The 26,912-nt window shown below is 45.8% G+C and overlaps 3 protein-coding genes across 4 annotated transcripts in view; 2 read left to right on the forward strand and 1 right to left on the reverse strand.

Moving 5' to 3' along the window:
• Positions 1–115: 115 nt before the first annotated feature.
• LOC121868266 lies at positions 116–15,620 on the forward strand. Its single transcript, XM_042368670.1, has 9 exons — positions 116–296; positions 2,518–2,648; positions 4,124–4,313; positions 5,501–5,720; positions 6,172–6,248; positions 9,259–9,373; positions 11,846–12,024; positions 14,008–14,122; positions 15,547–15,620. The coding sequence occupies exons 1-9, from the start codon at positions 209–211 to the stop codon at positions 15,596–15,598; spliced, it is 1,167 nt and encodes a 388-aa protein (XP_042224604.1). The 5' UTR covers positions 116–208; the 3' UTR covers positions 15,599–15,620.
• Positions 15,621–15,640: 20 nt separating this feature from the next.
• Positions 15,641–17,059, reverse strand: LOC121868200 (proline-rich proteoglycan 2-like). The gene is made up of 2 exons (XM_042368510.1): positions 16,419–17,059; positions 15,641–16,148 (listed from the first exon to the last, which is right to left on the reverse strand). The coding sequence occupies exons 1-2, from the start codon at positions 17,057–17,059 to the stop codon at positions 15,641–15,643; spliced, it is 1,149 nt and encodes a 382-aa protein (XP_042224444.1).
• A 5,209-nt stretch (positions 17,060–22,268) lies between these two features.
• The window catches only part of LOC121868269, a 201,752-nt gene continuing 197,108 nt past the window's right edge, over positions 22,269–26,912 (forward strand). The window contains exon 1 of one of the 2 annotated variants that reach the window (XM_042368690.1): positions 22,269–22,698. The gene's annotated coding sequence lies outside the window, so the exon portion shown is untranslated. The remainder of the gene's footprint in view (positions 22,699–26,912) is intronic. The other variant, XM_042368688.1, reaches the window with a different exon arrangement.

The following is a 26,912-nucleotide window of genomic DNA, read 5'->3' on the forward strand; positions in this document are numbered from 1 at the left end:
AGCCTCCACCACAGTGTCAGGTGTGCCCCCCATTCCGGTGCTCCATGGACCACATGGATAAGATAAGACACCCGTATCACCACCGTGAGTTACCTGGCCTCAGATAAGCTCGCTGGACTGCCGCTGAGAGTGACAGGAGCAGTGTGCGGTCAAACTCGTGTCCCCTTGGGTCGCTCCTTCACCCGCCTCTCGTTTACCTGTGTTGAAGATGCTCTCACGAGGGCTCAGGACGCGACTGACCGATTGTTATCAGCTGTCGGTCGTGCTGTTGCTAGTATTTATCTTGTGTGTAGATGGTGAGTAGTCAGTGTCCAATGACGTTTATTGAGAATATAATCTCTTAAGTGGACGTCCGGTGCCGTGAATAGATTTGTGTATCAGTTCTGGATTTCCCAAGACATTTGTGATGATAATTATGTATGTATAAAGGTGTGCGTATTGACGTCGCTCTGAGTACAGTAGGCTACGTATTTATGTTTGTGTGTGTTTACTGGGCTAGAGTAACCAGAGGAATACTAGAAATTTACAGAATACAAATAACTAGACACTTTGGCCATATTGTTAGATATGAGAGAATAGTGGAAGAAAAGCTAATGTGTAAAATTAATGATACGGGGCCGAGGGGAAGGCAGAGACCAGGATGGATAAATGAAATAAATAACCTAACCCCGTAGACATACAGTACATGGTAAAGTGGAGGGCCATGGTCACCAACCCTCAGACCTGAGCATTGATTGATTGAGCTGGGTATGATACTAATAATCTGTTTGATGTGTGAGTAAATTTATGCTTATCTCATAATGAAAATTCATGGTGGCTAATGTGTGTTCATGTGTCTGTACAGTATTTATGTAATAGTTATCATCCATGCTTGTTGTCCAGTACGACTCTACTATATATCGTACTTAGGAATATGAAAATACACATCTTGGGAAACCGGTGTGATACGATCGTCCAGTTCACTTAAATACACTAATACACAGTCGTGGTCTTGTACTCTAGAGGTGTGTGGAGGCCAGACATGGTGTGGACGGTGACGTAATCCCACAGTGACACTCCAATACCGTATAATAATTATGTTAACTTGTCTGGTGTATCTCTCTCTACCAGATAACAAGTGACTCTTAATCTCTCGTCAACAAGAAGATAAATCTCAGGGTCTAAATTTTCAAAGATTAGTAAGATAAATTATCCTCTTAAGTGGTAACGTAAGACTTTATATAACTAGTTAACCTAAACACACACACAAAATAAAATAGCATTATAATTATCCTGAATTTTGTTTCTTAGCCGATGGTAAGTGAGAATTTAATTACTACAGTTATTTTAGTTTCATTGTCATTTTGGAACATTATTATTGAAATTAATTTTAAACCAAACAGCTAAATACGTTCTTACAACTCCAGTTATGAGGAATATTCAACTTACGAACCATTGACACTCTGAATCTAACCTAACGTGTCGAATTAGCGAGATGAGACGACATTTAGCTAGCTGACAACTTTAACGTGGTAGCTCAAATGACGTCGATATTGTGCTGGGGTTTTAGTTACTGGATTCTGGAAAGTGTACAGTATATTTAACATCTAAAATAGGTTGTCAAGTGTAGAGAATTACGTTATGTTCTGTGCTTGAAGATCTTGATTGTTTATCACGTTTATACTTTATAATAACACCCCGATGGGGAAATTTTCGTCGTGGCCCTCGACATCTTCAAAGCATTTGACAGGGTATGGCACAAGTCTGTGCTTTCTAAACTTCCCTCTTATGGTTTCTCTCCCCCACTTTGTTTTCTAATCTCTAGCTTCCTCGAGAACCGATCCATGGCAGTTGTTGTCGAGGGATCGGTCTCTCGCTCTTTCTCTACCAATAGTGGTGTCCCACAAGGTTCTGTTCTTTCACCTACTCTCTTCCTTCTTGTTATCAATGATTTACTTCACACTACAACTAATTCTATCCATTCTTACGCTGATGATTCTACTCTTCACTCTTCTTCATGTTTTCCCCTTCCGCCTAACTCTCAAACTAAATCTGTTTCTAGAGCTGATATCATTACACCGATCAATGCGGATCTGTGCAGCATCTCTGAATAAGGGTAGGTACAAACTTGGTTAAATTCAATAGTAATAAAACTCAGTATTTACCAATTACACTTTTTAAATTAGATGATCTCCCACCAATTACATTTCAGGACCAACCAACCAACCAACCAACCAACCAACCAACCAACCAACCATACCTACCATACTTGCCTACCTACCTACCAACCTACCTACCATACCTACCTACCATACCTACCATACCTACCTACCATACCTACCTACCATACCTATCATACCTACCTACCTACCATACCTACCATACCTACCTACCATACCTACCTACCATACCTACCTACCATACCTACCCACCCACCTACCTTTTTTACTAGTTTATTTATTTAATCTTTTTAGTAACCAAGTGTGACCTGCCCTTCAGAGTACGATGTGTAACCCGATGTTTTGGTCTGACCTTCAGGATCGGCTCTACACCTGCGAGTTACGAGGGCTGGAGGTGTCCCCGGTCCAGAGGTGGAGGTAACCTGGACGCTGCCTACCCACCACCCAGGTCTCACCCTCACCTGGTCCTCCCTCACCTACACCTCTCAGGTGAGTCTCCTACCCTTCACCACTACTCTGGTCTCACCCTCACCTGGTCCTCCGTCACCTACACCTCTCAGGTGAGTCTCCTACCCTTCACCACTACTCTGGTCTCACCCTCACCTTCATCACTAAGTACCGCTCAGCGACGGGCACTGGTGCAGTAACTATTACTTATTTAAGATAAAGGTGATATGTAGGTGTAGTCCACAGGTACGGCTCTCTACCAGCGGTCACAGCGTCACTTGTTATGGGGCGGGGTCTAAAGGGCCCCATTCTGTATAAGCCCCAACCTAACTTAACCAATAGGATGGGAGTACAGTCCTTATTGGAACCTGTTAGAAATTATGCCTATTATGATTTGAGTTTATTAAGACTTCGGCCAATTAGGTCTAAGGTCCATGTGGCCAGCAATTGACATTTATATTTGGTATTGACTAGTTGTCAGTAGTTCCTTTCATTATAATTATTATCATTAACTTACAGATTAGTAGTTTCTTGATTACACACACACACACACACACACACACACACACACACACACACCTGCCACAGCTCGCATTACACCTGTGAAATTACTCGTATGTTAATTTACAAAATATTCTGGTAGGTGTCTTGATCTCCCATTTAGTTACCAGAACAACACGGAAGCGCTTTCATGGCGAGAGTTTTACTAAGGTGTGTTTATTGGGATAAGTGAGATTTTGTTATTATCGGACTCAGTTCTGAATTTTAACCTAACCACATTTGAAATATAATTGGTTTCACTTAATCTAACCTCCGTTTGGCTTAACCCAACCTATCTCTAACTTAAATTATTTTTCTAACCTAACCTTAGCCTAAATTTACTTAACCCACCTCTATATTAGTTTAACCTGACCAAATTAACTTTAATCCTAACTACCTTACTCAATCACAACGGCAGCTAACCTAAACTAACCTAACCTATCCCACTCTAACTAAACGTAACCTAACCTAACGTAGCTAAACTCAACCTGACCTTACCCATCCGTAACCTAACCTTTACCCTAACTTTACTTAATCTAACTTAATCTACCCCTAATGTACCTCTAATATTAACTAAACGTAACCTAACCTAACGTAGCTAAACTCAACCTGACCTTACCCATCCGTAACCTAACCTTTACCCTAACTTTACTTAATCTAACTTAATCTACCCCTAATGTACCTCTAATATAAACTAATTATTTGGACAGGCTCCTATGATGACTATAGCCAATTGTAAAGGGTAGGTTAGGTTAGACTTTTTAGGACTGGAACCTCATAGAACTGGTCCCCAATCCTTAAGGCTAGGCTGGGCTGGGCTGGGCTGAGTTGTGTGCCTTTGCATTGTGATAGGTTGGGTTAGGTTAGGTCGAGTTAAGTTAGGATGGGTTGGGTTAGAGTAAGTTAGGATGCGTTCGGTTAAGCTAGGTTGGGTTGTGTTAAGACTGGATACTTAATTCCAACTTCCCGTGCCACAGATGACCTCGAAAGAAGTGGGTAATCATCTGTTGGAGAACACACTCAGCAGCTACACCATCAACGAGGGCCTCAAGTACGACCAGCAGTACCGAGTGTGTCTCAAGTGGGAGGCCGCCGAGTGTGAGCAACTCGCCTCCGTCTGTAGCTTCTTGAAGGTGCCAAGATTACCACAGAGCAAGGCGCACAAAGGTACACAACACACACACACACACACACACACACACACACACACACAACACACACACACACACACACACACACACACACACACACACACACACACACACAACACACACACACACACACACACACACACACACACGTGTGATGTAAGCCGTGTCTTCAGCCTTATGCTCGTATTGCCTAACATTTAACTGATGAACATCTGTATTTCTGTGGAATATTTTTTAAAATTTTTCCCTGCTACTGGACCCTCCCTACCTTTTCTCCTTGTTACTGGACCCTCCCTAACTTTAATCCCTGCCTCATATATTGCCTCTACGTAACCAATAACCAACGTCGTGTTTTCTCTGAGCACAAAGTGTCAATTGTGATAATATAAATTCATACCATCTTTGTTTCCGAGTGATACAAATTGGTGGTGGGCATAGTGCAACACAGCGAGTGGTGGGCACAGTGCAACACAGGCAGTGGTGGGCACAGTGCAACACAGGCAGTGGTAGGCACAGTGCAACACAGGCAGTGGAGAGTGAGGTTAGAAATTGCATCGATTTACATCTGTAATAATTTAGGCTTTACTAAAGAGGACTTAAATAATAATAAGTGTTTATTTTTTGTATGTAAGATTTATCTTGTGTAGGCATAATATACGGTTCTGTCTTTATTGCTTATAAGACATATTTAACCTAATACAACAAGATTGAGAATTTTAAAAGAAAGATATCATTAAATTGACTGTTGTTTAGACAATAAAACCGTCAACCTCACACCATCACTGTCACGGTACATTATGCTTACGTCGCCGTGTTCAACCTTTCACCTGCAGTTGATACATTGAGAAAATTGTCTCGTAACGATGTATATTTAGGAAAGACAAACAGGCGACAGGTCCACGCCATAGTAAGTCCGCTTTTAACTGTCACATTAAAACTAGAACAGACGCTTTATGTGGGCAGAAGTTAATTAATTGGGAGTGCTCATTAATTGGTGAATCGAGTCAATAGGTGCTGGACAGGTATCTATTCACCGGTAAAGTGAGGTTGTGAAACTGTTTTTTTTTTTACTTGGATTAAGGCCAATTAGGACTGATGCCTGTTAATACTGGGCCCATTTGGTGAACAGTTCATTCCTCATGATTACACGATATATGGTTCATTGGTTAGGGATCAGTGCTAAAGTGTGTTATCGTGGTCCAGGTGGGTCGCTCTACCTTGTGATGGGTCCCGTGCACAGCAAAAACCTGTCGGTGGTGTGGGGGCAGATACCCACTTCCTCCTACGTCCAGGACTCCTCCCACTCCACCAAGGGGTTTAGAATCACCTGGAGGAGGGTGGAGGGCCGGGTCGGTCATCCAGGTCACGCCTCCAACCTTGTCTCCAGCAAGCACCTCATCAGGGGACTCATTCCAGGCACAAGGTGAGGATATCAAACACAAGGTCTTCTAGGGGCTTCCTGGCTTTATGTTGAAGTAGTTCCAGACACACAGCTATTTCAAACATTAGGTGAAGGGAGCTCCAAGGTTAAGGTCTTCCAGCTCTAAGAAAAGATAGGGGTTATTCCAGACACAACCATTCCAGACGCCAGACGAGAGTACTTCATGACACACCTGGTATGGTAGTCTTTAGGTACTAGGTAAACTGTGTATTAAGGAAGCAATGTCAAATTTCATTATTTAAGTGATTTTTTTTTATTTCTTAATTTCTGGTACACATAGAAACATACTGTACACACACATTTATATTTATGTAATACGAGTATACGGTTAGATAAAACATTATTCATAAAGCATCGTGTTTTAATATGAACAAATATTATCATTTAAGTTCGTCAGAGAGATGGTACTAATACACTGTTGTTGTTGTGGCAGGTACGAGGTGTGTGTAGGGGAGACTCACTCCCCCGACGACCAGCTGATCTGTGACGTCATCACCACTGCCGAGGATGGTCAGTAGTGTGGATTATAATTATTTTCTTTAATATATCTCTGTAGATTGTTAGTCTTATGGGTTAGCGAGTTGTGTAGGAAGAATATTTATTTAATTTTAATTTTTTCTTTAGTCTTCCAAAAATGGTTTCTTCATGGTACCTCTGACATCAGTGCACTTCGTATAATCTTGTCAACAGTATCACAGTCTCTTCCTGGTGCTGTTGTAAGTTACCAGAACCAGCATCATCTCCGTCAGATTGTTGCCACAGTGTTGGGCTGATGGATGAGGCAAACAAAATTGACGGATCCAGCTCTTAATTGATTGATTGATTTAATTAAGAAGAGACAGCTGCTGCCCTTTTGGTGTGTGTGTGTGTGTGTGTGTGTGTGTGTGTGTGTGTGTGTGTGTGTATTCCGAAGCATACACCAGGACTAGTTTGATGAAAATGACGCGGATATCAACGTACTCGTCAATGATAAACGTGCTGTTTTAACTGACTGGCAGAACAACGATCAGTCTCGGATCAAAGCTGATACCTTCCGCAAGAAGAAAGCGGCAGCCCAGCACGAACTTCGCAATCTATAGAATGACTGGTTTAAAAATAAGCACGTTAAATGCAAAAACTAGCAGATCAGCAGAAGATGCGCGAATTTTTCAATTCCATTAAAACATTTCATGGGCCAATCACTCATGGCGTAGACCCCCCCCCCTCCGTTCATCTGACGGAAAACTTCCTCCCAGAATCTGACATTATCTTTGCTGCACGCCAGATACAGGAAAAGTGCAAAGAACAGCGTCGTGACCTGTATATGGCCTTCATCGACTTTACCAAGGCCTTTGACCCGGTCAACAGGGAAGCCCTCTGGCAGACCCTCAGCCGTTTTGGTTGCCCACCAAAATTCATCGCCATTGTGAGGCAACTCCACGATCGTATGAACGGCAGTGTCCTGCACAATGTCACTCGTTCTGAGTTCTTCCCCATCCATACGAGGGTAAAACAAGGATGTGTACTGGTACCAACTCTCTTTTCCATTTTTTTTGGCTGCCTTCCTTACTCGTGTCAGTGCCAATTTAGCTGCCTCTAGGCAGGAACAAAGTTATTGGTAGCTTCCATTACTGAACTTCGGTATGAAGGTGACCTCACTCTTGTTGCTCACACTGAACGCGACCTACAGGAGATCCTGAACACCTATGCAAATGCGTGTGCACACTTCGGCCTTAAGGTGAATGCACATAAGACTCAGATTCTCGGTCTTTCAGCCTGGCTCAATCACACCTCCACCATCCATCCAGTTAACGGTACTACCCTCTCTATTTCTACCCTCTTTCAGTATCTCGGCTCCCACCAGTCCACCACCGCTGACATCGATGGAGAGAGTCAACATTGGATCAGATATGCCTCTCAAGACTTTGGCAGACTCCGTACCCATGTCTTCAGCTGGAGGGAGCAGAAATTATCTACAAAGTTGCACGTATATCGAGCAGTGGTCCTCCCCACCCTGCTATATGGCAGCAAGACGTGGGTCACATGCAGGAGGCACCTCAAGGCACTTGAAGACTTTCACCAACGTAGTTTACTTTCCATCCTCCGAGTTCGCCGGGAAGACAAGAGAACAAATGCCAGTATTCTCGCTGACACCAGCTGCAGGAGCATCGAGGCTATAATTATCCATGAACAACTACGTTGGACTGTCCATGTTACCCGCATGGACGACAGTAGCCCTCCGAAGCAGCTACTTAACAGTCACGTAATGAATAGTAAACGTAACGCTGTGGGCAACGGAAAAGGTATAAGGATAGTCTTAAAGACAAACTTGAAAAAGTGCCAAATCGACCCCCTCACCTGGGAGACGATTACTCCACACTATAACGCTTGGAGGAGCACCACACAAGAAGGTATCAATACTTTCGAGTTAACCCGACTGCAAACCGAGGCAGATAAGCGCTAGGTTCGTAAAGACGCTGCCGCCGCCCCTCCCACACTAGATGCAGCCCTCCACACGTTCAACATACTGTGGACGGCACTGCCGGTCCCGTATCGGCCTCTCGAGTTACCTCAGAGCTCACCAACGAAGGTGACATCCTTAATAACTCATATCATTGTATCATAGCTGGATGATCATCATACTCGATTCCGAGTGATAACAAAGTAGTAGGTGTGTGTGTGTTTTGTACTCATTGTCATGTTAGGTTGTTTCTCCTTGACCAGTCAGTTTACCATTGGGATAGGTTCACAACAATATTGACACTATATTGCTTTGATCTCTTCCACACAATCAAACCTTGTTCGGATTAAGACTCAGTTTTAATGTCTCAGTCATAGTAGGCCCCAGTTTAATCTAATTATAAAGATTGGACCCCAGTACTGATTGGTTTCACTCGTTATAGCCCAATAAAAAAGAAGCCCCAACCTAACTATTGAAATTATGGTTCAGTTCAATTGAGACCAAGTATTTATGATTAGATTAGGTATAAGGACACTGTTGAAGGCCCACCCTCTCTGGTACACCATTGTGGAAGGGTCATTAAAAAGCTTTCTGCCATTATCACCTGCCTTACCTTCATAGTGTATAACCTGCATCAAATTAACTTAGCATTTAATGAGATTTTTTTAAATAAATGAATAATAATAAATATAAGACATATATGTTTAACACTCATATAATGTTGTTTTGGATAGATTTATATATAATAATAATGTGTTGATAAAACTGTTGTTATTGAAACTTTGATATTTTATTTATATGTCGAAAATTTTATGCATACAGTACAGGGTATACGAGTATGTATGGTCCATGGGCCAGGTATTGACCCCTACCCTCACCTGGGAATTTTTGGAGACCATGTTATTTGGGGTCACTCACCAGTACCACACACCAGTACCACACACCAGTACCACACACCAGTACCACTCACCAGTACCACATACCAGTGCCTCTCACCAATGCCACACACCAGTACCACTCACCAGTACCACACACCAGTACTACACACCAGTACCATTCACCAAAAAATGGTGCCCACAGTGCCTGGCCCACCAGAGACGGAGGGAGGGTCGTGTGGCATCCAGGCCCGGGGCACACACTGGCTCTGTGACGTCACCTGGACCACCCCTGAGAAGACCCACGGCAAGATTATTGGGTGAGTGTGTGTGTGTGTGTGTGTGTGTGTGTGTGTGCACAGGGTGGTGTAATGCATCTAGTGTGGCAGCATTAAGTTAGTGTTAAGGTGCAGACACTGCTTGCCTCCTCTCGCTCTTGGTTACCGCTGCTGGCTCGCCCTCCTGGTGAACAGAGAAGCAGCCTTGCGCAAGTCTTCCCCTGCCACTACACAGGCTTTCCACCAAGAAGACTCCTGCTGTACCTCCTGCTGTACCGCCAGATACAGGAAACGTGCAGAGAACAGCGTAGTGACTTGTACATGACCTTCATCGACTTTACTAAGTAAGGCCTTCGACTTGGTCAATAGGGAAGCCTTGTGGTGGACCTTCAGTCGTTTTGGTTAGCCACCAAAATTCATCGCCTTTGTGAGGCAACTCCATGATGGCATGAACGGCAGTCTCCTGCACAATGCCACCCAGACTGAGTTCTTCCCCATCTAAATGGAAATAAAACAAGAATGTGTACTAGCACCAACTCTCTTTTCCATTTTTGGCTGCCTTCCTTACTCGCCCCAGTGCCAATTTACCCGGCAGGGTGTACATCCAGTGCAGGATGAAGGGAGTTTTCAACATTTGACGACTCCAGGCAGGAACAAACTTGTCGGCTGCTTTCATCATTGAACTTCAGTATGCAGACGACCTCACCCTTGTCGCTCACACTGAATGCAACCTACAGGGAGATGTTGAATACCTACTCAAATGCGTATGTACACTCCGGCCTTGATGTGAATGTACGTAAGACTCAGATTCTCTTTCAGCATGCCCCTGGTTAAACTACAGTACACCTCCACCTTCCATCCAGATTAACAATACTACTCTCTCTAGTGTTGCCCACTTCCAGTACCTTGGCTCCCACTTGCCTACAACTGCAGACATCGATGAAGAGATTCAACATCGGATCAGATGTGCATCTCAAGCCTTTGGCAGACTCCGTACTCGTGTCTTCAGCTGTAGGAGCGGAAATTATCTACAAAGCTGTACGTATAGAGATGAGTGGTCCTGCCAACCATGCTGCATGACAGCGAGACTTGGGTCACATACAGGAGGCACCTCAAGGCACTTGAAAATTTTCACCAATATAGTCTACGTTCCATCCTTCTAGTTCGCTGAGAAGACAAGAGAACAAATGCCAGTATTCTCGCTGAAACCAACTGTAGGAGCATAGAGGGTACCATTATCCATGAACAACTACAACAGACTGGCCATGTTACCCGAATGGATGCCAGTACACTGCCAAAATAGTTAATTTGCAGTCACTGAACGAATAGAAAACGTAACGCTGGCGGGCAACTGAAAAAGTATAAGGATAGTCTTAAGGCAAACCTGAAAAAATGCAAAATCGACCCCCACACCTGGGAGACGATTACTCCATACCGTAACATCTGGAAGAACACCACACGAGAAGGTGTTAGTCAGACTGCATACCGAGGCAGACAAGCTCCATCGGCCTCCACACGTGCAACATCTGTGGACGACCCTGCCGGTCCTGTATCGGCTTCTCGATTCACCTCAGAGCTCACCAAGGAAAGTGACATCTTTAATAACTCATATCATTGTATCATGGCTGCATGATTATCATACTTGATTCCGAGTGACAGGAAAGTAGTAGTAGTAGTAGTAGTAGTAGTAGTGTTGGGTGTGTGTGTGGGGGGGGTTTGAATATGTGTACATGTGGGAGGATGTGCGAATTTATATGTAGGTTTGAGCACATTAGGACTGGGCCTCAATTCTCATGGTGTGGGTAGATTAAGTTTAGGTAATTTGGTATTGGAACTGTTAATGGTTTGCCACCTACTTTATCGTAACACTGACTTAACCTAAAGTTATTCTAATTAATCCTTCATATTGACGTCGATATGAAATATAAACAGGTTTTTAGTTTGTTTTAACTGTGTACAATAGAACTTCAAATTCTATATGTTAATGTACTAATTACTTACATGTGCACTGTGTTCCTTAACTCAGTGAAGGACAGGGTGGGAATTCTTCACGAATCTTGAGTTAATTACTTAAAGACTTAACAGGGGGCGAGAGAACGGATTTAACTATTATAAAACAAGCTTTGTGCAGTTTTGTCGACTATTGTTTTGTTTTTTTAATTTGTTCAAATGAAAGAATAGGAGGTGTTCTCAAGTCTCCAGTCAGGGTTGAATTTTGTAGTAAGAATCCTAGAAAATTGGGTCCAGAATGTGTAAACTTACTGTAAAGCAGAATCAGTGGTGCTGTTGTGGTGCAGGTACAGTCGTCTGTAGTTATACCTGGTAGCTGGCGTGTTTTGTGGTTAATACTGTGTTGCGAGGTTCCTTTGTGTCATTCCTGGAGATTTAATACATTATAAACAGAATTGCCATATCTCACAAAACTCAGCAGCCAATGTAACAGGTATAAGTGCTGGCGTCAGTACCTGTTGTGTTACTGTACCATAATAAACCATACTGGGTGTGATGGTGCAGGTACCTGGTGGAATGGAAGGACAGGGAGGGGTACGTGTTGATGGAGTCTATTCCGCGGGGTGTGTTGTGTGAGCCTCACTGCTACCACTCCCAGGTGGTCAACTTCCACCCATCCGAGGTGTGCGTCTCCGCCAGGACCCGCGCCGGCCAGGGCTGGGAGAGCTGCGTCCCTATACACGGTCAGTACACCACGTCTGTTGTATGGCTGTAGGTCAGATGGGCCTCAGTCCTAATAGGCCCAAACCATAATGAGTGGGGCCCATTAGATCAGTGACGCGTGATATAGAAATCTCTCTCCTCAGATTTTTTTTAAATGTATTACATTCTTAAATCTGTCATTATTTTTTTTATTACTTATCATAAGTTGAAACTTGGGACCTTGCACCGTGTCCTCTAACCATGAACGTTACAATATATATATATATATATATATATATATATATATATATATATATATATATATATATATATATATATATATATATATATATATATATATATAAGTTATAATAGAAGAACAGATACAGTACACTGATATAATTTATATATACTGTAGATGTATAAGTATATGAATGTGTGTAAACTAACGCTATTATTATGCTGTAGTTATTAGTGTAAGGAGTGATAGTAATATTTGATAACATCCCTACACGTGCTTGTTGTCTGAATGAATAAAAATCATATATTCCTTAAATAACGGGAGTTGCCAGGTACCTCCACCACCTCTTCTCCCCTCTACACTCTCACTGCCACTTCAACACTCATCCCTCTCCCCTCTTTCTCCTCCTCCTCCCTCTCTCAGCTCCCTCTCTCCCCTCTTTCCCCTCTCTCTCCTCCTCGCACACACTTGACAATGAACTTACTTCATTAAAGTCTTTCAGGTAATAAATACTCAAATCCTTTTTCAATTTACCAAACCAAGTCATTCTTCATCTCATCCTTCTTGATAAGACAAAAATAATATTTTACCTTACGTGTTTGTACAAGAGCAATCATTGACCCTGATAATGCCCCCCCACCCCCCGTGCCTGTACTTAAAGCACACCGTCACATGCAACCACTTAGGCCTTACACCCATTTGATGTTTCCTCCGCCTTCTAGTTTACACTTAACGTGGTGTAAGCTCTTGCAGGTGTTAGTGTCCATTCTCTGATCCCCAAAACTGTGCATCTGAACTTACTTTTCTCCTCCTTATACAGTAGTTCTTAATTCTCATACTCAGTTAACGGGTGTGGCGACAAAGTAGATACAACACTCGCCTCTTGTCCAAAGTCTTGTCCTAAGGGTCGATAGTTCGCGCCCACCTGTGAATACGTACCTAACTATGCAATTGAGAAAGTGATGATGGTCGAAAGTAGTGAAGATTATAATAATTCCTTGTGTACCGAAAAATGCTTCGTCTACAGTGTTACATTTGCACTTCCTTCAACTGAACATCAGGCTCATGTGTCTCAATTTTACTCATGTGATGGTGTTCCTCGACTTAGGAATTAGCTCGAGTGTCAGTCATTCCCTCTAAAGAAAAAGTGATTCATTCTCTCCCTCCAACTATTGTCTCATTGTGCTTATTTCAAACAACTGTCTTAGAAACTCATAAACAAACCACTCTGCCCAAACACTCTGAAGAACACCACCTCCTCAGTGACACTCTCCTTACTCATAACCTTGACTGTGCTCTCGACAACTTGGGCGACTCTTGTTAACCTTGATATTTCTGAAGCTCTGACGAGATATGGCATTGTGCTCTTCTCGCCAAAACTTATTTTCAGTTTGCCAGATTCTTAGATTTTCTGGATATCCTCCTTTCCACTCTTCTAAACATCTGTGTACTGGTTCACAATCAGATTTTTTTCTCACTAAAACCAACCTACAACAGTGTATCCTACCGGAGTAACGCACACACTCAGTCAGATCATAACTGTACAGACCTTATGGAAACACTGAACACCAAGTCACTCTTACTAGTAGAAGCCTCTCTCCACACACACACACACACACACACGCACTAACAATAACTTCCCCCATACATTAACAGAAGCCTCTACTCACCAGACGCTAACAGGAATTTCCCCCCACACACTAACAGAAGCTCCCCCACGCACAGACACTAACAGAAACCTCTCTCCCCCCCCCACACACTATCAGAAGCCTTCCGCCCACAGATGTGTCAGGGAGGATTCTGGCGTTCTTTGAGCTCAAGGTGATGCTGATCATCGGGGTGACTGTGGTCAGCTACCAGCTAGGTCCTACACTCGTCAAGGCGCTGCTACGATGCTGGTAAGTCCTCACACCTAGTGTTGCCTTTTTGCTGTGTTGTCGCTGCTATAATGTTGGCTTTGTATCCTTGTAATGCTGCTGCTGTACTATTAAGTTTTGTGGCATAATGCTCTATATTAAGCAACTTGTGTGTTTTAACATTACGATAAAGGATTGGACACTCAGGTGTACTAGCAGATATTAATGACGGGGATAAATTCGTCAATTAGCTACACTTTTCTGCCACAAGGAAGTACAGTACCGTTTGGAACATTTAGAAGCGAGAGTCATTATTAAAAGACTAAGGTAGAGAGGAAACGAGTCGTGACATCAACCGGTCGGCCATATTGGTTTCCAGGCTTAACCTTTCGGTTCCACTGCTGACTACAAAGCCTCAGAGATGAGGGTCTTAATTATCAGGGAAATTTTTTTTATTGATTGTGTACTTGGTGCTGCAAGTGTTTTATAATCATACTAACCATCCAATTTAAGCTTAAACAAGACCTGTGGGTACTTTGGGTCTGCATACTGGCACAGTGTCGCCTGAGGACAATTAACTGATATACTTTGTAGTAAGTGCTGGGACGCTGGAAAGTTTCAAAAGGAGGCTAGACAGATTCATGGATGATAGAGAGTGGTAGTAACTCTCGACAGGAGCTGCCATGCACAGGCCAACCGGCCTATTGCAGACTCCTTATTTTCTTATGTTCTTATGTTCTTAACTTATGATATTCTAACCTAACCTAACCTAAACCTCCTATCATATTCGAACCTACCCAATCCTAACCGAACTTAATCAAGCGTAACCTACCCTACCCTACCCTACCCTACCCTACCCTACTCTACCTCACCCTACCCTACCCTACCCTACCCTACCCTACCCTACCCTACCCTACCCTACCCTACCCTACCCTACCCTACCCTACCCTCCCTTCCTTTATCAATATTATTATAATTATCCTTACACCTGTTATATCTAGTTCACCGTCTACCACAATAAATCAACTACTGTACAGTATATATAAGTAAACTCTTGTAAAACCTCTATATAAAGGACTTCTCTTTTCATATAATCCGTTAAATGGGAGGTTTCACGTTTAACGAACCCTCGATATAACGGACTTTCATCTCTGTCTAGTTCGTTAGATTTTTTTTTTTACTTTTAATGGGCCCTCGATATAGAGGATATTCCTTGGTACATAGTCCGTTATATTGAGGTTTTACTAAATTTACAAAACACTTACCGTAAATTATTATTATACATAATTTTACATTTCTTAAGGCAAATATATTTTTGATTGATATTTTTTGCTATAAATCTGGTTGTTTATTTAATTTTAATATTTATAAGTTCCTCAAGTTTTAATACGTTTCTTTTTTATTTTCGTTTGTGTGGTGTATGTATGTATGTATGTATGTATGTATGTATGTATGTATGTGTACAGTATACGAGGGATATACAGGCAGATGGAGGGAGAGAAGCAACACCCGGTCTAACCAAAATAAACAAACTTACTCACCTCCTGGTTTCACTTATCCTCACCCTACTGCTGCCTGTTGTGGTCCTGCTGCCTGTTGTGGTTCTGCTGCCTGCTGTGGTCCTGTTGCCCGCTGTGGTCCTGCTGTCTGTTGTGGTCCTGCTGCCCGCTGTGGTCCTGCTGCCCGCTGTGGTCCTGCTGCCTGCTGTGGTCCTGCTGCCTGTTGTGGTCCTGCTGCCTGCTGTGGTCCTGCCTGCCTGCTGCCTGCTGGTCCTACTGCCTGCTGTGGTCCTGCTGCCTGCTGTGGTCCTGCTGCCTGCTGTGGTCCTGCTGCCTGTTGTGGTCCTGCTGCCCTGCTGTGGTCCTGCTGCCTGTGGTCCTGCTGCCTGCTGCCTGTGCCCTGCTGTGGTCCTGCTGCCTGTTGTGGTCCTGCTGCCTGTTGTGGTCCTGCTGCCTGCTGTGGTCCTGCTGCCTGTTGTGGTCCTGCTGCCTGTTGCTGGTCCTGCTGCTGTGGTCCTGCTACCTGCTGTGGTCCTGCTACCCGCTGTGGTCTGCTGCCTGCTGCCTGCCTGCTGTGGTCCTGCTGTGGTCCTGCTCCTGCTGTGTGGTCCTGCTACCTGCTGTGGTCCTGCTGCCTGCCTGCTGTGGTCCTGCTGCCTGTTGTGGTCCTGCTGTGGTCCTGCTGCCTGCTGTGGTCCTGCTGCCTGTTGTGGTCCTGCTGCCTCCTGCTACCCGCTGTGGTCCTGCTGCCTGCTGTGGTCCTGCTACCCGCTGTGGTCCTGCTGCCTGTTGTGGTCCTGCTGCCTGTTGTGGTCCTGTTGCCTGCTGTGTCCTGCTACCTGTTGTGGTCCTGCTGTGTGTGCCTGTTGTGGTCCTGCTGCCTGCTGTGGTCCTGCTGCTGCCTGTTGTGGTCCTGCTGCCTGTTGTGGTCCTGCTGCCTGCTGTGGTCCTGCTGCCTGTTGTGGCCCTGCTGCCTGTGTGTGCCCTGCTGCCTGCTGCCTGTTGTGGTCCTGTTGCCTGCTGTGCCCTGCTGCCTGTTGTGGTCCTGCTGCCTGTTGTGGCCTGCTGCCTGTTGTGGTCCTGCTGCCTGTTGGCCCTGCTGCCTGTTGTGTCCTGCTGCCTGTTGTGGTCCTGCTACCTGTTGTGGCCCTGCTGCCTGCTGTGGTCCTGCTACCTGTTGTGGCCCTGCTGCCTGTTGTGGCCCTGCTGCCTGTTGTGGCCCTGCTGCCTGTTGTGGTCCTGCTGCCTGTTGTGGTCCTGCTGCCTGCTGTGGTCCTACTGCTTGTTGTGGTCCTGCCTGTTGTGGTCCTGCTGCCTGTTGTGGCCCTGCTGCCTGCTGGTCCTGTTGTGGCCCTGCTGCCTGTTGTGGTCCTGCTGCCTGTTGTGGCCCTGCTGCCTGCTGTATCCCTGCTCCGTGGTGAATGTCTGCTCCCTCCTGTATCCCTACTGCCTGCTGTATCCCTGCTTTCTGCTGTATCATTGCTCCCTGCTTTATCCCTGCTGTATTTCTAGTACCTACACTCTCATCTTAATATTTAATTTTTATGATATATTTTTTTATGAATTGTTTATCGGTAAAATATAGTTTAACTATAGAATGTCGCTGGTCACCGATACACGGAGGCCAGGTCGTTTACTCCACCAAAGTTAACAGCGCAGCAGGTGATTTTATACACACTTCAAAGAATGACAAGAAATTCACCAGTAAACTCTGATTTCATCGAGAATGAAACATTAATCACTGCCAGACTTTGGTGTTTCAGCTCAACTCAGAAGTAGTTTGATGATGGCACCTCAGAGCGTCAAATAAGGGTTGGCGCTCGTGGGAATTTAACCCATGACTGAATTTACGGTGGTTACTTTGTTAACTGGGAGAGAATAATTTAGCAGCCGCCACATTAGAGTGATTCATTATACTGTATCTTATAGCTCCTGTACGGCCGTTTTAAGCTATAATTACGCCCAAAAACCAATAAAGTGTCTCGACTTAATAATAAGTAACATAGTATCCCAATGACGTCACTGTCAACACTAAATTTATGTAACCCCCCCCCCGTCACAGCTATAATGCTGTGCTATAATGTCTGAAAAAGGCATCGTAAATTATAACTCCAGAAATTAACATCTAAAGAGGAAATAAAATTCTATTTTCTAGTCTTCAATACAGATTATTGTATATGGATGGTTGTTCATAGTCGTCATAGCACCAGGAAGCCGCGCCAAGTTAATAAACCAATGAATATCTACGAACAGAGTAATGTAATTCGTAATGGACTATTAATGTGGTAATAGAAAGTATATAATTTTGTTCAAGGTGTTTATATTGGTTATTAAATTTACCCTTGTTTTTTCTGTACGTGAAAGTCTTGTCCTCTACGAATTTCATTAAGATGGGAATTCTTGATATGATTCATTATTGACAGACACGGAAATGAACTATAAGAGTGTACAATATAAAGTATTATAATAAGGAAATACATTTGGTTCACGTTATGTTAAACACTTACTCTCTATAAATAAACTATATATAAACTGCACCATTACCTACACTGCCCTTCTCACTCTCTCCTAGTCACCTTCTTCTGTTTCTCGTGTCTCCTCCTTCTCCTCCTCGTTTTATGTCTCTCTCATAATTCACACTAATCACGTCTCCTAATAACCATCCATCTTTCCTAATGTCAGTCGGTCCTCCAGTCCAGGGCTCGAATGCCAATATTTACCAAGGCCCTTAAATGTATGTTTGTGGTGGAGGGTGTGAGGCAGTGTGGAGGGTGGGAGGGCAGGTGTGAGGGGGGTGGAGGTGTGAGGCAGTATGAGGGGGTGGAGGAGGGGTGGAGGGGTGGAGGGGTGAGGCAGGAGGGGGGTGGAGGGTGAGGCAGCAGGAGGGGGTGGAGGATGTGAGGCAGTATGAGGGGGTGGAGGATGTGAGGCAGTATCAGGGGTGGAGGTGTGAGGCAGTATCAGGGGTGGAGGGTGTGAGGCAGTATCAGGGGGTGGAGGGTGTGAGGCAGTATCAGGGGGTGGAGGGTGTGAGGCCACACGCCTCATGAGACACAATTGCCTCTGGGAAACACGGAATCCAAAAGCTTGTGAATGTTTTTACCTGAAACACAATGACTCCGCTAGAGGTGTTGGGGCCCCCACCCTGTGTTGACGTGAGAGTAGTTGGCATTGTGTGTGTGTGTGTGTGTGTGTGTGTGTGTGTGTGTGTGTGTGTGTATTCTTAGGCACGGTGTTGACTTCATCCTGGTTTACACTACACTGGGTAAATATTACAACGTGTCTGACACCATCCTGACTCCCACTCTGTACACACACCATATACCGTGCATATACCACCACATCACACCATACACACTGTGCACACAATATATCGTACACATCACACCATACATACTGTGCACACCATATAACGTACACATCCCACCACATCACACCATACACACTGTGCACACCATATATCGTACACATCCCACCACATCACACCATACACACTGTGCACACCATATATCGTACACATCCCACCACATCACACCATACATACTGTGCACCATATAACGTACACATCCCATCACACCATACATACTGTACACCATATAACGTACACATCCCACCACATCACACCATACACACTGTGCACACCATATATCGTACACATCCCACCACATCACACCATACATACTGTGCACACCATATAACGTACACATCCCACCACATCACACCATACACACTGTGCACACCATATAACGTACACATCCCACCACATCACACCATACACACTGTGCACACCATATATCGTACACATCCCACCACATCACACCATACACACTGTGCACACCATATATCGTACACATCCCATCACATCACACCATACACACTGTACACACCATATAACATACACATCCCACCACATCACACCATACACTCTACATACATCACACACCGTACACATACCACTCCAACACACTGTAAACACACTACACCATACCCTCACCACATCATACACACACCACTCTATAAATACACCAGCCCTTATACCCCTTCACACACACACACACACACACACACACACACAGTAGTACAGTAACAACACTCGGTCTTGAAGAGGACAGAGTATATCAACACCTCATCACCAAACTTGAGTCTGAGACAAGTTTGAGAGTAAAAACTGAGTGAATAAGGCCCTTCCAGACCGGGTCCCGAGGGTGTGTGAGGGAGGAAGGTGGGGGGCTGTAGGGATATGTGTGTGGGGTTGGAGGGGGTGGAGGTGGGGGTGTTAAAGGTGCCTCGCCACAAGTACAGTGAGTGATCCGGTTCCTTTATGCGGGTCACCGGGAGCCGCTCTTAAAGATGTGGGAGTGTTGTGGTAAGTACAGAATAGTACAGTACAGTACAGTACGCCCCGCTTGGCTCTGGCTCCCTCGTGCTGCCGAGTGGTTGTACTCTGGATAATAATGTTGGGTCTTACGTCTTTGTGTCCACTCATCCAGCTCTCCCTCTGCTCTGTCTGGCTAGTTGTCACTACAATGTGCACTCATGCTATCAACGGTGACAACTTAGATCTTCAACCCCTTCACTTCTGGGACGTCACTTATGATATTTTATTTGGATAACACAAGACGGTTTTATTTAGCAGAGTGAGGACCCCGTACACAAGGGCTTGATAAACTATCTCTCCTCTCTCTCTCTGACGACGCCAGCAGGTGAGCACATGTGGTGAGTGATTGACAGCCAGTGTGTGTGTGTGTGTGACTCACTACTGAACCCTAAACTCTGATCCTCTTACAGAGATCACTTAGCCTGAGATTATTAAACTCTCAATTTATACTGTGTTTGTTATAGCCAGTATATATATCCACATATTATAGAAAGTATACACAAAACGCCCTCAATTTGAGATATATACAGTAGGTAAAAGAAAGGCTGAACAGTGTCTTGCCACCCTTAGACGCGGTGTTCAACGTAGCAAGGAAGGACCTATAGGTTGGGTGTTATAGTGATGTTTATTGGTGGTCTTTATATCCGCTTTACTTACGATCAGTAATCACCCGTCATATGTTGTGCCTCTAACGCTGATGCATAGATAAACGACTAAAGTTTGTGTTTATAAAGTTGGAATGTACTGTACCGGAACTATAAGCTGGTGCCTACATTCTACAGTAGCGGTGACGGTTGTATAACAGTGTATACAAAAGTTAATCAGAATATATCCCAACAGAAATACTTCTATACATGTACAATATGTATACACGGATACAAAATAAGTATTATTTATATTAATGAAGGCAGGAGGACGATGCTAGACGTTAAAGAGAGTCTGGTGCTTCGTTCTGTAAATATGAATAAATAGTTTCGTTTCTGTTAAGTCAGACGTCAGAGAAAATAATTTACCAAGTTTATTAACTAGAGACAACGTAAGAACTTTCATGATGGAATATTGATTTTATTTGTATATTTGGTGTTGGTTCTCGTCACTGTTGTGTGGTGTTAGGCCGTACCTTGCCCGGGGTGAGGGGCGCCAGGCGGGTAAGTCTGGAGTCCCAAACGATGTAGCTGTAGAGGTGACCAGCGTGTTTAGTTGGTTCTTGTGCCGTGCTGACCTGCCAAACATCGATGGATCATCCACATACACCTGCGCTCTCTCGCATAACACACACACACACACACCTGAATATATCAGTTTTGGTAGTGACTATATACATGGCGGGGAGCAACGGCAGAGTGAATATAGCTCTGACCTCCTGACCTAACGGTCGTTGGTCCGAGTGTCGTGGCAGACCACAGAGTGAGGCGCCCCCAGCCCACCCAGATACAGGATGGATACTTAATGTACAGTCCCGGACGAAGGTTCTCGCTACAGTCAAGGTGGATGGTGCAAAGTCCGTCCACCCTTACTGGACGACGGATCCGCTGTCCAGCCATCGCCTCCACACACACACACACACACACCCAGAGTTCAAAAATCGAGCGCTGATACTTCCTGTTCTCAATAAGATCTAGGAAAGGGTGTCACTGTTTTGTTAATAAATTCACGAAACAATTTACTCAATCAAGTTTTACACTATTTGACATAACAGGTTACATCATTATTAGATAATCACGACATAGTGCAGAGTGTGTTTTGGTGGCTGGGGTTCACAACGTTATCAGAATCCTCCAAGATGTATTGTCCCTCGGAATGGTAATAAGTAAAGTAGGCATGAGTGTGAGGGATAATATTACTCCCTTCCTTATAGGTGGGGGGTCAGGCTTGGGTTGGGAGGGTGTCGTGATGTGTTTGGATCAGGTTCCCAGATATCCTAACACTACCTGTGATGCCTCACACCAAGGACAGGCACACTGACCCTCAGATATAAGGGTGCGCGAGTGATAATTAGTTCGAAAAGGTCAAAGGTCAAGGCCATGGGTCACAGTGTAAGCTTGTATAAGCACTTCGGTTTACACTCTATTTATATATGATTAAATGTCAGTGTGTGTGTGTGTGTGTGTGTGTGTGTGTGTGTGTGTGTGTGAGTGAGAGCGAGCACGTGTTTTCCACGCCCACACCCTGCCAGCAGTGTAGTAGTAAAGAAGTTTCAGTGCCCTTAAGAGAGTGGTAGGCAGGTCAAAGTGTGATGGTGCGCGCGCCCCCTGCTGGCGGAGGTGGTGGTGGAGGTCCCGCCACAGCATCAGCTAGTAGGGGTCGCACCCTCTGTACGGGAGGACTGTTAGTCGCGCGCTCCTAGCCTTACAGACTCACACTAAACACTAAACCAGTCCAAGTCTGGAAGCTATGAGGTTGAGGACTGTGGTTTATAAGTCTCTCTGTCGCTGGTGTCAAGTGCGTCGTCACCATCACTCAGAGTGGAGGGGAAAAATTGATGGGGAAATAAAGATGGAGGAAGCCCTGTCTCACCTGTAGAGCCTGGTGCACCTGGCTGACTGAGGAGCTCCAGACCTCCTGCTGATTCACTCTGCTCTAATGAGAAATGAAACTTTAGTGACCACCATTCTTAACGTCTCACCGTTAAACATGTTGAAATGAACAATCACTTAGATATAAGCGTGAGATTAAAGGTGAGAGGAGTCGAAAGATGGTGTGGTGGTGTCTTGTGGCTACACCTAGTACACCCTACACAGGTAAAGCTGCCTCTGTGTACCCCCACCCTAGTGTAGGTACACCCTCCCTCCCCCACCTTAGTGTAGGTACATCATCCCTCCCCCACCCCAGTGTAGATACACCCTCCATCACCCACCCTAGTGTAGATACACCCTCCATCACCCACCCTAGTGTAGGTGCTCCCTTCCTCCACAACCCTAATGCAAGTAGACCCTCCCTTTCCTAGTGTACCTCCCTGTTTCCCTCACCCTAGCGTACCTCCCAGCCTCCCTCACCCTAGTGTACCTCCCAGTCTCCCTCACCCTTGTGTACCTCCCAGTCTCCCTCACCCTTGTGTACCTCCCAGTCTCCCTCACCCTTGTGTACCTCCCAGTCTCCTCACCCTAGTGTACCCTCCCAGTCTCCCTCACCCTAGTGTACCTCCCAGTCTCCCCTCACCCTAGTGTACCTCCCAGTCTCCCTCACCCGTGTACCTCTCAGTCTCCCTCACCCTAGTGTACCTCCCAGTCTCCCTCACCCTAGTGTACCTCCCAGTCTCCCTCACCCTAGTGTGCCTCTCTCCCTCCCAGTCCTCCCAGTCACCCTTAGTGCCTCCCTCCCTCACCCTAGTGTACCTCCCAGTCTCCTCACCTAGTGTACCTCCCAGTCTCCCTCACCCTAGTGTGTCCTCCCAGTCTCCTCACCTCCTCCTCTCCCTCACCTGTGTGCCTCCCAGTCTCCCTCACCCCTAGTGTGCCTCCCAGTCTCCTCACCCCTAGTGTGCCTCCCAGTCTCCCTCACCCTAGTGTACCTCCCAGTCTCCCTCACCCCTAGTGTACCTCCCAGTCTCCTCAGTCCTCCAGTCTCCCTCACCCTAGTGTGCCTCCCAGTCTCCTCACCCTAGTGTGCCTCCCAGTCTCCCTCACCCTAGTGTGCCTCCCAGTCTCCCTCACCCTAGTACCTCCCAGTCTCCCTCACCCACTCCCAGTCTCCCTCACCTAGTGTGCCTCCCAGTCTCCTCACCTGTGCCTCCCAGTCTCCTCGTGTACCTCCCAGTCTCCCTCACCCTAGTGTGCCTCCCAGTCTCCCTCACCCTAGTGTACCTCCCAGTCTCCTCACCCTAGTGTGCCTCCCAGTCTCCCTCACCCTAGTGTACCTCCCAGTCTCCCTCACCCTAGTGTGCCTCCCAGTCTCCCTCACCTCAGTACCTCCCAGTCTCCTCACCCTTGTGTACCTCCCAGTCTCCCTCCCCTAGTGTGCCTCCCAGTCTCCCTCACCCTAGTGTACCTCCCAGTCTCCCTCACCCTAGTGTGCCTCCCACCTCCTCCCAGTCTCCCTCACCCTAGTGTGCCTCCCAGTCTCCCTCACCCTACTCCCTCACCCTAGTGTACCTCCCAGTCTCCCTCACCCCTAGTGCCTCCCAGTCTCCCTCACCTAGTGTACTCCAGTCTCCCTCACCCTAGTGTGCCTCCCAGTCTCCCTCACCCTAGTGCCTCCCAGTCTCCCCTCACCCTAGTGTACCTCCCAGTCTCCCTCACCCTAGTGTGCCTCCCAGTCTCCCTCACCCCTAGTGTCCCAGTCTCCCTCACCAGTCTCCCCACCCTAGTGTACCTCCAGTCTCCCTCACCCTAGTCGTACCTCCCAGTCCTCCCAGTCTCCCTCACCCCTCGTGTGCCTCCCAGTCTCAGTCTCCCTCACCCAGTCCGTAGTGTCCTCCCCTCACCCTAGTGTACCTCCCACGCCTCCCAGTCTCCCTCACCCTAGTACCTCCCAGTCTCCCTCACCTAGTGTACCTCCCAGTCGTCCTCCCAGTCTCCCTCACCCTAGTGCCTCCCAGTCTCCCCCACCCTTGTCCCCAGTCGTGTGCCTCCCAGTCTCCCACCCTAGTGCCTCCCAGTCTCCCTCACCCCTCGTAGTCTCCCTCACCTACCTCCCAGTCTCCCTCACCCTCGTGTACCTCCCAGTCTCCCTCACCCCCTGTCCTCCCAGTGTGTACCTCCCAGTCTCCCTCACCCTCCCTCCCAGTCTCCACCCTAGTGTACCTCCCAGTCTCCCTCACCCCCTCCCAGTCACCTGTCAAGTCTCCCTCACCCTCGTGTAGTCCTCACCCTAGTCCTCCCTCACCTAGTGTACCTCCCAGTCCTCTAGTGTGCCTCCCAGTCTCCCTCACCCTCAGTCTCGTCTACCTCCCAGTCTCCTCACCTACAGTGCAGTCTCCCTCACCCTCGTGTCGGAGTGCTGTGTGAACTCCTGTGAGAGTGCCTGCAGGCTCACGGCCTGTAAACCAGCCACCACTGAATATCTCACCTTTTCTGCCTATCCAGTGATGTTCACCTTTGTGGGGATCCCTGTGGCGGTGGCCCCTTCCCCTCCCCTTCTCTCTCTCTCTTACTCCCCTTGACCCTTAACTCCCCACTCCCTCCTCCCCACCTGGTCGTGTACAGGGACACCATCAACAATTACTCAGTAATCTGCTGCCTATATTATCAACTCGGAGGCTTTTGTGTTTTGGTTTAGTACTCGTAACTGTCTGTCTGTCTCTCTAGCTGTATGTGTGTCTGTTAACCTGTCTTTATATATGGCTGTCTAGTTACCTTAAGAGTGTCACGTGAAGGCCTATCAGCTGTAGACTTACTCAGCATGACCCCTATAGATTTCTTGACCCTCGGCGCTGACGATTTGCTTACGTGGGGGATGGAAATACTGTTTATTACTCCCCTGCCTGCGACTCTAGGGCAGAATATTGTTTTTAATTTTGTCTGTCTGTCTGTGTCCCTAAAATAACCAGAAAACAGGTTAATGGACTTGCACACAAACTTGGTAGGTATAATCAACATCTGACAAGACCGATAATAATAAAATTTAGAATTAGTTGGTATGACTTAACAGTTAAGTGTAATGGTAAGTCCTGGTAAGGAACGGTACAGTTAAGTGTACAGGTATAAACAAGGGGGAGCAAAACAACAGGTAGGGAGGAGGTGATGATTACATGTTTACATTGGCCTGGTTGTCACGAGAGAGTGTATGGGAGACAAATGACTGCCACTGTTGACAGGAGAGAGGCACCCTAGGGGGGGGGGTGTACATCTTCCACGGAGTAAAAAATATTAATACCGAGTGTGTGTGTGTGTGTGTGTGTGTGTGTGTGTGGAGGGGGTTGACAGTGTGTACGAGGTGTAGCCGTCACCTCACCTGGTACCTCTTATCTACCTAATGGCAGCGAGGACTTCCTAAGTTATATAGTAATTACAGTTGACGCGTGGGGGTGTTAAACGAGGCTATTACCAAACCCCTTTAGGTAACGTATAGTTACTGTATGGTGTGAACTGTTGTCTTGGTTGGCTATATCACCAGCGCCTCTTGTGTACAGTATGTGATCTCCAAGAAGGACCAGGACCCACCGGCAGTAGAGGCTGCTGGTGTGTGTGTGGTGTTTAAGCTCGTACTGTGAGTCAGGATGTACAGTAGACGTTATTCTTTAAGCTGTAGAATGAAGTAACTCTCAGGTGTGGCCCCCTCGTAGGACACCGCTTCTAACACTCCCTTCGTGTCGGTCCTGATAGTGAAGCTTCTATTAGTGCTGTGTGGCGGCGACTGGATGGCTAGCTCCGTCCTAATATCTTCTGATCCATTCTAACGTAAACTGTTAGGTTAAGTTAGGTTAGGTTGGGTTAGGTTAAGTTAGGTTATGTTGTGGACCATTTGACCTACAATCCAGAGTGTCACCTGTACAGTATACACCCTAGGCCAACATCTGTTTGTTTTCGTACTTAAAAGTTACAAAATCCAATCAGGCAGCTACCCACTCTCACAACACCTGATGTATAGACTAACCAACAGAGAAATGAAGAGTGTTTACAGTGTGTGAAAGAGATTATTGAGCCCGAGTGGTTTATTAGGTGTGTGATGACAGTGGTTCTCAGCGGCTGTAAGTCATAGCTGGGAGGGAAGGTGGAGTCAGAGTGAATGATTATCTGAAAGCTGTTGGAGGGGGTGTATGGGGGTTTGGAGGCGTTTTGTAGTGTAATGTCAATTTCTACACTCATGAATAGGAAACCAAATGGGTTTGAGTCCTTTTGTAGAGACTTGGTACTGTCTGTTGGTACCGGGACCCAGTCTGATGGTTAGGTTAAGTTGGGGATCATTAGGACTGGTGTGCATTATTATTATTATTATTATTATTATTATTATTATTATTATTATTATTATTATTATTATTATTATTATTATTATTATTATTATTATTATTATTGGC

This window comes from Homarus americanus, unplaced genomic scaffold (genome assembly GCF_018991925.1).
Source record: "Homarus americanus isolate GMGI-L3 unplaced genomic scaffold, GMGI_Hamer_2.0 scaffold19318, whole genome shotgun sequence".
Lineage (NCBI taxonomy): Eukaryota > Metazoa > Arthropoda > Malacostraca > Decapoda > Nephropidae > Homarus > Homarus americanus.